The sequence below is a fragment of the Cyprinodon tularosa genome, unplaced genomic scaffold (assembly GCF_016077235.1).
Source record: "Cyprinodon tularosa strain WSP-4 unplaced genomic scaffold, ASM1607723v1 ctg973, whole genome shotgun sequence".
NCBI classification, from domain to species: domain Eukaryota; kingdom Metazoa; phylum Chordata; class Actinopteri; order Cyprinodontiformes; family Cyprinodontidae; genus Cyprinodon; species Cyprinodon tularosa.
The window spans coordinates 267924-277702 of record NW_024039755.1 but is presented as its reverse complement, the minus strand read 5'-3'; the positions used below and the strand labels follow the sequence as shown (position 1 = coordinate 277702).

At 42.3% G+C, this 9779-nt stretch overlaps 2 protein-coding genes across 41 annotated transcripts in view; both read left to right on the top strand.

The window, feature by feature from the left end:
• LOC119776976 (protocadherin gamma-C5-like) overlaps nucleotides 1-9779 on the top strand; it is a 124893-nt gene that overhangs the window by 100111 nt on the left and 15003 nt on the right. Inside the window, exon 1 of one of the 40 annotated variants that reach the window (XM_038275660.1) lies at nucleotides 7025-9680. The exons of 38 other annotated variants lie outside the window; for them this stretch is intronic. In XM_038275660.1, the coding sequence (XP_038131588.1) occupies nucleotides 7227-9680 (2454 nt within the window). In that variant the 5' untranslated portion in view covers nucleotides 7025-7226. Of the gene's footprint in view, nucleotides 1-7024; nucleotides 9681-9779 lie in introns of those variants that run through there. One more of the 40 variants, XM_038275668.1, reaches the window with a different exon arrangement.
• LOC119776981 (protocadherin gamma-C5-like) lies at nucleotides 50-2576 on the top strand. Its single transcript, XM_038275703.1, has one exon. It carries the CDS (start codon nucleotides 87-89, stop codon nucleotides 2559-2561), a length of 2475 nt encoding a protein of 824 aa, XP_038131631.1. The 5' UTR covers nucleotides 50-86; the 3' UTR covers nucleotides 2562-2576.

The window sequence follows — 9779 nt, the reverse complement described above, 5'->3', positions numbered from 1 at the left end:
GTTAGATTTAATTTGTGCCATGAGATTTTGTAACAATGACTTGTTGTTGATTCACTGAACCGTGTAATGCTTTTTGAGAATAAGGGATGGCAAAGACAATGGGATACCGCGACTGGAGATGGAAAGCGGTTTGGTGGAATCAATTATTTCTCCTGTGGATTACAGTTGAAGCACAGACTCGTTACAGCATCCCAGAGGAACTAAGAAGAGCTTCCGTGGTTGGAAATCTAGCTAAAGATTTGAGTTTGTCTTTGTCTGACATTTTGAGCCGTAAACTGCGGGTCGCATCTGAGGCTGGCGAGCAGTATTTCAGCGTGGATGCGGGAAAGGGAGAGCTGGTGGTGAATGACAGAATAGACAGAGATGCTATTTGTGGACAAAGCGCGAGCTGTGTTTTAACTCTTCAAATTGTGATTGATAATCCTTTACAGCTTTACAGAGTAGAGGTTGAAATACAAGACGTTAATGATAATTCCCCTAGTTTTCCGTCGACTGAAAAAATATTGCAAATAGCAGAGCTAGCAGCGGCAGGGACGCATTTTCCTCTGGATTCGGCTCAGGATCTTGATGTTGGTGTTAACGCAGTAAGATCGTATTCCTTAAGCAAAGATGATTTTTTTACTTTGAAAATCAAAGATGTGTCTGGCGGAAAGAGAGTTCCTGAGTTAGTTTTATCTAAATCCGTTGACAGAGAGATGAAAGCAAAACATAAGCTGATATTAACTGCAATAGATGGAGGGAACCCAGCCAGGTCTGGGACCTGCCAATTAACCATAAATATCCTTGATATTAACGACAATTTCCCAGCTTTTGAGAAGAACATATACAAAGTTTCTATAAACGAAAATGCAGCAAATGGGACATCAGTTCTTACACTGAAAGCTAAAGATGCAGATGAAGGTTTAAACGGAGAGATTGAGTTTTCCTTTGCAGCGCACACGCCAGAAAATGTCCTGTCTGTGTTTCATATAGATTCACTAACTGGAGAAATACGTTTGATTGGGGACTTAGATTTTGAAACACATTCTAATTACGAGATCTATGTTACCGCTGCAGACAAAGGAAGCCCAAAAATGGAGGGGCATTGTACTGTTCATATCGAAGTTTTAGATGTTAACGATAATCCTCCGAATATATTTCTGACTTCTCAGCCAAACTCAGTACCCGAGAATGCGCCAAGTGGCACTGTAGTGGCTTTAATTAGCGCAAGAGACGTTGACTCTGGTGATAACGGTAAAGTTACATTGCAACTTCCCAAAGATATGCCTTTTAAACTGAAACCATCATTTTCTGACAATTATGTTTTGATTACACACGGTGCTTTAGACAGAGAACAATTCACTGAGTATAATGTTGAGATAACTGCCACTGATAAAGGTTCACCGCCAATGTCGAGTAAAAAGACAGTTAATGTTAATATCACTGATGTTAATGACAATCCACCTGTATTTACACAATCCACATGTGCTGTTTATTTAAAAGAAAATAGATTACCAGGATCTATACTTTACTCGTTATCAGCATCCGATTCTGATTCTGGTGATAACGCAAAGATATCTTACTCAATACTGGATTCTAAAGTACAAGACGTTTCTGTCTCATCTTATGTTTACATTAACTCGGATAATGGGAGCATCTACAGCATGCATTCCTTTGACTATGAGAAGCTGAAGGTGTTTCAGATTCAGGTTCAGGCAAAGGACCATGGTTCCCCTCCTCTGAGCAGCAACACCACTGTCCATGTTTTTATCCTGGACCAGAACGATAATGCTCCTGCTGTTATTTACCCCTCCTCTGCTGCCCTGGGTTCTCTCTCTCATCAAAGGATGCCCCGCTCTGCTAAAGCTGGTCACCTGGTTACTAAGGTGACGGCCGTGGACGCTGACTCCGGCCATAATGCCTGGATCTCCTACAGACTAGCGGAGGCCACAGACGCCTCTCTGTTCACCGTCAATCAGTACACAGGGGAGGTGAGGACTAAACGCGCTGTAACCGAGCAGGATGACTCCTCTCAGAGGCTGCTGATAGAGATCAAGGATGATGGGGAACCGGTTCAGTCCGCCACCGCTACGGTGTCCATCCTGCTGGAGGACGGTCTCCATGAACCCATCTTAGACCTCAGACACAAAGTTTCTGAGCCCAGCAAGAAAACTGGCAGAATTACCCTTTATTTGATTCTGTCTCTGGCCTCAGTGTCCGTGCTGTCTCTGGTGACGTTTCTCATCTTAGCGGTGAAATGCATCAGGAGCAGCAGAAGCTGTTGCACGAGACGGGGTGACTGTGATGATTACAAGAACCCCAACAGAAACCTGCAGATTCAGCTCAATACTGATGGACCCATAAAGTACGTGGAGGTCCTGGGAGGAGACATGATGTCTCAGAGTCAGTCCTTCAGGTCCTGCATGTCTCCAATGTCAGAGTACAGTGACTTTACTCTGATCAAACCCAGCAGCACCACAGACTTTAAAGAAACCCTCAGTGTTCTGGATGCGTCCTTACCTGACAGCACCTGGACCTTTGAGAGCCAGCAGGTGAGGCAAAAAGTCATTCGGTTTTTATAAATATAGTTTTATTAGATTTGTTATCCTAGCAGAGAAAGTAATGGCTAATTTTTTTTTTTGAACACCTAAGCTTTTATAGTATATTTTTTAACCCAAAGCATTTAAGGTATTCTTGTGAATTCCAAAGGACAATTGGTCCTAAAGCAGACAGTAAAAAAAAAAAAAAAAAAAAAAAACAGAACTGCACAACCTTGCTTAAATCTATATATTGCTAATTCTTAATTTATCTATTTTAGTCCTTTCTTTTGTTCTCCAGACTTGCCAAAAGCGCAACATTTCCTGTGCTTTTCCCAATTTTTCAGCACCGCTGGCCTGGACAGCGACGATAAATCCTCTTGACACAGGGGAAATGTTTAATGTCTGGTGACTTGCATTACAGAAAATTCAAATGCATGGATTGTAAATGTTTATGGATATGCCGATTTCGTTTGCTTCTTTAAATGACATCAATTACATTGATATGTTTATTTGAGTGCTTTATATTAACAAATCCTAATAAGACTCCCTCGATCTTTGCACCACAAACACACAAACACTCCCCCTTTACACACACACACACACACACACACACACACACACACACACACACACACATACATACATACATACATACATACATACACACATACATACATACATACATACATACATACATACATACATACATACATACATACATATATATATATATATATATATGTTTTCTAATGTTAAATATTTTTTTATGAAGCTTTACATTAGCACTCAAATGCATAAAATGAAGCTGGCATTTTAAATCTACATGCCATTTTTATCAATTGATTTCTTTTTCGTATTTAATTGTATTAATTTTATATGGTGTCACACGTGCTCACATATTCTGTTATTCTCGAGAAAGGATTACTGCATTCTCAGCTTATTGGGGCTGGTCTGATAGGTGGCTAGAATGAACCAATAGCTCACAGTATTTTACAAAGAGATCTTGTCCTTCCCCCACTCGCTCTAGTCACAGTGGCTCTCCCTATGCTCAGAGCCGAAGAGGAGATGCGCTTGTCTGTTAGATGACGTTTTAATCATGTATTTTATAAGTCAGTATTAGACTATATTTTTTATTATTATACGTTACCGTGGTCACTACTGAGTCTGGATAGCGTGGATGGATACATCTATGGGAAATATAACTTTATAAAGGACCGGGAAGAAACCGGGGATGACAAAGAGAATGAGATACCGTGACTGGAAATGGCTTTGGTGGTATCATTTCTTTCTTTTGCTGATTACAGTAAACGGACAGACTCGTTACAGCATACTAGAAGAACTAAAACGGGGTTCTGTGGTTGGAAATCTTGCAAAGGATCTTTCTTTGGGAATATCCGACATTTTTAACCGTAAAATGCGCGTCGCCTCTGAGGCTGGTAAGCAGTTCTTCAGCGTGGATGTGGGGAAAGGTGATCTGGTGGTAAATGACAGAATAGACAGGGAGACTTTATGCGGACAAAGCGCCAGTTGCATTTTATCACTGCAAATTGTGACAGAGAATCCCTGCAGTTACACCGAATAGAAGTGGAAGTAAAGGATATAAATGACAATGCTCCGCTTTTTTTTAATGAAGAACGGCATTTAAAGATAGCTGAATCTACCGCTGTGGGGATTCGCTTTCCTTTGGACACCGCGCAGGATCTGGACGTTGGTAGTAATTCAGTGAAGTCATATACACTAAGTAAAAGCGAATGTTTTACATTAAAAATGAAGGAGCTGTCTGGTGACCGATATGTTCCCGAGCTTGTGCTGGAGAAACCACTAGACAGAGAAAAACAGAGCGTACATCAGTTATTATTAACAGCCTTAGATGGAGGCAGCCCGGTGAAAACTGGAACCTCGAGTATTATTGTGACTGTATTGGACAATAACGACAATGTCCCAGTGTTTAAAAGGACGTTGTATAATATTTCCGTGCCTGAAAACAGTGCCTCTGGTTCTGTGCTTGTACGAGTTGAAGCCACAGATGCAGACGAGGGTGTTAATGCGGAGCTCGAATACAGATTTGCCGATAGCACGCCTCAATCCCTGCTATCCATTCTTAGGATGAACTCGGATACAGGCGAAATTATCTTACTAAACCCGTTAGATTATGAGAGCAGTAGCAAAATTGAAATAAGTGTCACTGCGAAGGACAGAGGATTTCCTGAAATGGAGGGTCATTGTCGTGTACAAATTATTGTAATAGACGTCAATGACAACGTACCGGAAATAATCCTTACTTCAAAACCCAGTCCAGTACGCGAAGACGCACCTAAAGGTGCTGTGGTTGCTTTGATAAGCGCGCGTGATCTCGATTCAGGTAATAATGGCAAGGTCATGTTACAATTAACCAATGAGTCTCCCTTCACTTTAAAACCTTCCTTTTCAAACAATTATGCATTGATTACTAATGGCGCTTTAGACCGAGAAACAAATTCAGAATATAATGTCGAGATAACAGCAACTGATTCGGGCTCCCCATCTCTATCAAGCAAGAAAACTATTAGTATCAGCATAATTGATGTGAACGACAACCCTCCGTTTTTTAATCAGCCCTCCTATAACGTATATTTAAAAGAGAATGGGGTTGCAGGATCTATTCTCTATTCAGTATCAGCGTCTGATCTAGATTCTGGAGAAAACGCAAAAATCACATATTCCATACTGGATTCTAAAGTACAAGACGCTTCTGTCTCATCTTATGTTTACATTAATTCAGAAAACGGGAGCATCTACAGCATGCAATCATTTGACTATGAGAAGCTGAAGGTGTTTCAGATTCAGGTTCAGGCAAAGGACCATGGTTCCCCTCCTCTGAGCAGCAACACCACTGTCCATGTTTTTATCCTGGACCAGAACGATAATGCTCCTGCTGTTATTTACCCCTCCTCTGCTGCCCTGGGTTCTCTCTCTCATCAAAGGATGCCCCGCTCTGCTAAAGCTGGTCACCTGGTTACTAAGGTGACGGCCGTGGACGCTGACTCCGGCCATAATGCGTGGATCTCCTACAGACTGGCGGAGGCCACAGACGCCTCTCTGTTCACCGTCAATCAGTACACAGGGGAGGTGAGGACTAAACGCGCTGTAACCGAGCAGGATGACTCCTCTCAGAGGCTGCTGATAGAGATCAAGGATGATGGGGAACCGGTTCAGTCCGCCACCGCTACGGTGTCCATCCTGCTGGAGGACGGTCTCCATGAGCCCATCTTAGACCTCAGACACAAAGTTTCTGAGCCCAGCAAAAAAACTGGCAGAATTACCCTTTATTTGATTCTTTCTCTGGCCTCAGTGTCCGTGCTGTCTCTGGTGACGTTTCTCATCTTAGCGGTGAAATGCATCAGGAGCAGCAGTAGCAGCGGGAGCTGCTGCATGAGAAGAAGCGACTGTGATGATTACAAAAACCCCAACAGAAACCTGCAGATTCAGCTCAATACTGATGGACCCATAAAGTACGTGGAGGTCCTGGGAGGAGACATGATGTCTCAGAGTCAGTCCTTCAGGTCGTGCATGTCTCCAATGTCAGAGTACAGTGATTTTACTTTGATCAAACCCAGCAGCACCACAGACTTTAAAGAAACCCTCAGTGTTCTGGATGCGTCTTTACCTGACAGCACCTGGACCTTTGAGAGCCAGCAGGTGAGCAGAGTCACATTCAAAATAATTTAGATTTACATTAGCACGCCATTGTGAAACCAGAACGGGTAACCGTGGTAATAAATTATAACTGTACAATCAACTTAATTTCTGGATATTTTTGGTTTCTTTTTATACATTTTCTAGATAATGTGTATTGTGTTGTTTGTTTCTTTTTTTAATGATTGACCTAGTATGTGCTGTGCTTTCTTATTTCTTAATTGCAAACTGACTGTGAAATATCAGGTACACTATAAATCTGTGTTTTTTAAACTCAGTCCTGCGCGTTTTTAGTCTCTTCTCCAGTACATGCCCATTAAATGATTGCATTCCCTCCTTAGCAGCCCTCAGGGGCTGTAGGACCCATTCTATTCATGTAGTTGTTTAAATCATGTGTGGGAAGGTAGGAAAACACTTATAGGACAGTGGGTCCTGAGTGCCGAGTTTCTAAACTGCTTTAGAGTACAGATTTCAGCACCATAGACTCGGACAGCGACCGAAATTTTGTGACGCAAAGAGGATGCACTGACCGTCTTTAAATCACAATAGAATGACTGAATGAGGTTTTCTGTTTTCATTAATGAAAATACACTATATTCCAATAATCATGTAAGATATTTATAAGGCTTGGCGATTTTTAATTATATTTGTATAGGATTGTTTGTGTCTGCGGAATATTGAATAATATTAATTTACAGTCTCCCATCGTGAATCAAAAGGGAGTTATGTGTGTATTTCAAGGCCTTGTTCTGATTGGATACCAGAGGTGGAAGCTGTGAACCAATAGAATTCAGAACTGTACAAAGAGATCTAATCCCTCCCCCTCTGCAGCTTCAGCAACCACAATGCTCTGAGTGGGAGAACAGTCGGCAAAAATGTCTTATATTTGAAGCTTAAGATAATGTCTCAGTTTAAATCTCGTCCATAAATAGATTCTATTCCAGCCGGGCATGTTGCGTTCACGGATTATTATCATTTCCTTTTGGTCCTTCACTCTCTTGGAATGGAAACGGTATTATTGGTAGAATAAGGATGACAAAGAAGAAAGGATACCGAGACTGGAGATGGCAGGCGCTTTGGTGGCATCAATTCTTTCTCTTGTGGAATACAATAAACGGACAGACTCGTTACAGCATACAGGAGGAGCTGAAAAGGGGATCTGTGGTTGGAAATCTCGCCAAAGACTTAAGTCTGGGACTCTCTGACATTTTTCACCGTAAACTACGTGTCCCCTCTGAGGCAGGTGGGGAGTATTTCAGCGTGGATGCGGGGAAGGGCGAGTTGGTAGTGAATGACAGAATTGACAGAGAGGCTTTATGTGGACAAAGCACAAGCTGTATATTACCTCTGCAGGTTGTAATAGAGGACCCGTTACAGTTACATCGAATTGAAGTAGAAATTAAAGATATTAATGACAATTCTCCAAATTTCCTTTCAAATGAATTATCTTTAAATATAGCTGAATCAGCGGCTGTTGGTACGCGTTTCCCTTTAGAGGCAGCAGGGGATCCTGATGTAGGGAGCAATTCACTTAAGTCTTACGCACTAAGTAAAAACGACTGCTTCTCACTGAAGATAAAAGAAATTGAGGGAGGTAAAGCTGTTCCAGAGCTTGTTTTAGAAAAAAATCTTGATCGAGAAAAAACCTCTGTTCACAAAATATTGCTAACAGCTTTAGATGGAGGAAACCCTGTGAGATCTGGAACAACACAAATAACAATAACAGTTCTTGATAATAATGATAATTTCCCAATTTTTGAGAAAAACCTGTACAAAATATCACTGAGTGAAAATAGTTTGAAAGGAACAACTATTATCAAACCCAAAGCAACGGACGCAGACGAAGGCTCAAATGGTGAAATAGAATTTTCCTTTGGCGCACGTACTCTGCCTTCTGTGTTAACAGCTTTTCAAATCCACTCATTAACAGGTGAAATCACTCTGAAAGGAGAGTTAGACTATGAATCCGTTAAGTCATATGACATTGATGTCATTGCAAAAGATAAAGGCAGCCCTCAAATGGAAGGCCACTGTCGTGTCCAGGTAGATATTACTGATTTTAATGATAATGCCCCTGAAATCGTTTTTACCTCTCAGCCTAAACCTGTGCGCGAAGATGCACCAAGCGGAACTGTTGTTGCTCTGATCAGCGCAAAAGATCTTGACTCTGGGGATAACGGTAAAGTAATCCTGAATCTCACCAAAGGCCCCCCGTTTAATCTGAAACCATCATTTTCTAATAATTATGCACTGGTTACTCTTGGTACTTTGGACAGAGAACGTGCGTCAGAGTATAATATTGAGATAACCGCGACCGATTCAGGCTCACCTAAGCTCACTAGTAGGACCGCTATCCCTGTTATCATAACTGATGTCAATGACAACCCTCCTGTTTTTAATCAGCCCTCCTATAATGTATATTTAAAAGAAAATAAAGTTCCAGGATCTATACTATTCTCTGTATCAGCCTCTGACCTGGATTCGGGTGAAAACGCAAAGATATCTTACTCCATCCTAGATTCTAAGGTACAAGACGTTTCTGTTTCATCTTATGTTTACATTAATTCAGAAAACGGCAGCATCTACAGCATGCAATCATTTGACTATGAGAAGCTGAAGGTGTTTCAGATTCAGGTTCAGGCAAAGGACCATGGTTCCCCTCCTCTGAGCAGCAACACCACTGTCCATGTTTTTATCCTGGACCAGAACGATAATGCCCCCGCTGTTATTTACCCCTCCTCTGCTGCCCTGGGTTCTCTCTCTCATCAAAGGATGCACCGCTCTGCTAAAGCTGGTCACCTGGTTACTAAGGTGACGGCCGTGGACGCTGACTCCGGCCATAATGCCTGGATCTCCTACAGACTGGCGGAGGCCACAGACGCCTCTCTGTTCACCGTCAATCAGTACACAGGGGAGGTGAGGACTAAACGCGCTGTAACCGAGCAGGATGACTCCTCTCAGAGGCTGCTGATAGAAATCAAGGATGATGGGGAACCGGTTCAGTCCGCCACCGCTACGGTGTCCATCCTGCTGGAGGACGGTCTCCATGAGCCCATCTTAGACCTCAGACATAAAATATCTGAGCCCAGCAAAAAAACTGGCAGAATTACCCTTTATTTGATTCTTTCTCTGGCCTCAGTGTCCGTGCTGTCTCTGGTGACGTTTCTCATCTTAGCGGTGAAATGCATCAGGAGCAGCAGTAGCAGCGGGAGCTGCTGCATGAGAAGAAGCGACTGCGATGATTACAAGAACCCCAACAGAAACCTGCAGATTCAGCTCAATACTGATGGACCCATTAAATACGTGGAAGTCCTGGGAGGAGACATGATGTCTCAGAGTCAGTCCTTCAGGTCCTGCATGTCTCCAATGTCAGAGTACAGTGATTTTACTCTGATCAAACCCAGCAGCACCACAGACTTTAAAGAAACCCTCAGTGTTCTGGATGCGTCTTTACCTGACAGCACCTGGACCTTTGAGAGCCAGCAGGTGAGCTGAAAATATCAGTCTTTTCAGACTGATTGGAAACTTTTTTCTAGCTCTTTTTTGGCTGCATATTTATTTATTTCTCTTGAGCTCTCTTCTAGG

Coding starts and splice junctions, on each gene's coding strand:
- LOC119776981 (XM_038275703.1), top strand. CDS start 87: ATGGCAAAGACAATGGGATACCGCGACTGGAGATGGAAAGCGGTTTGG.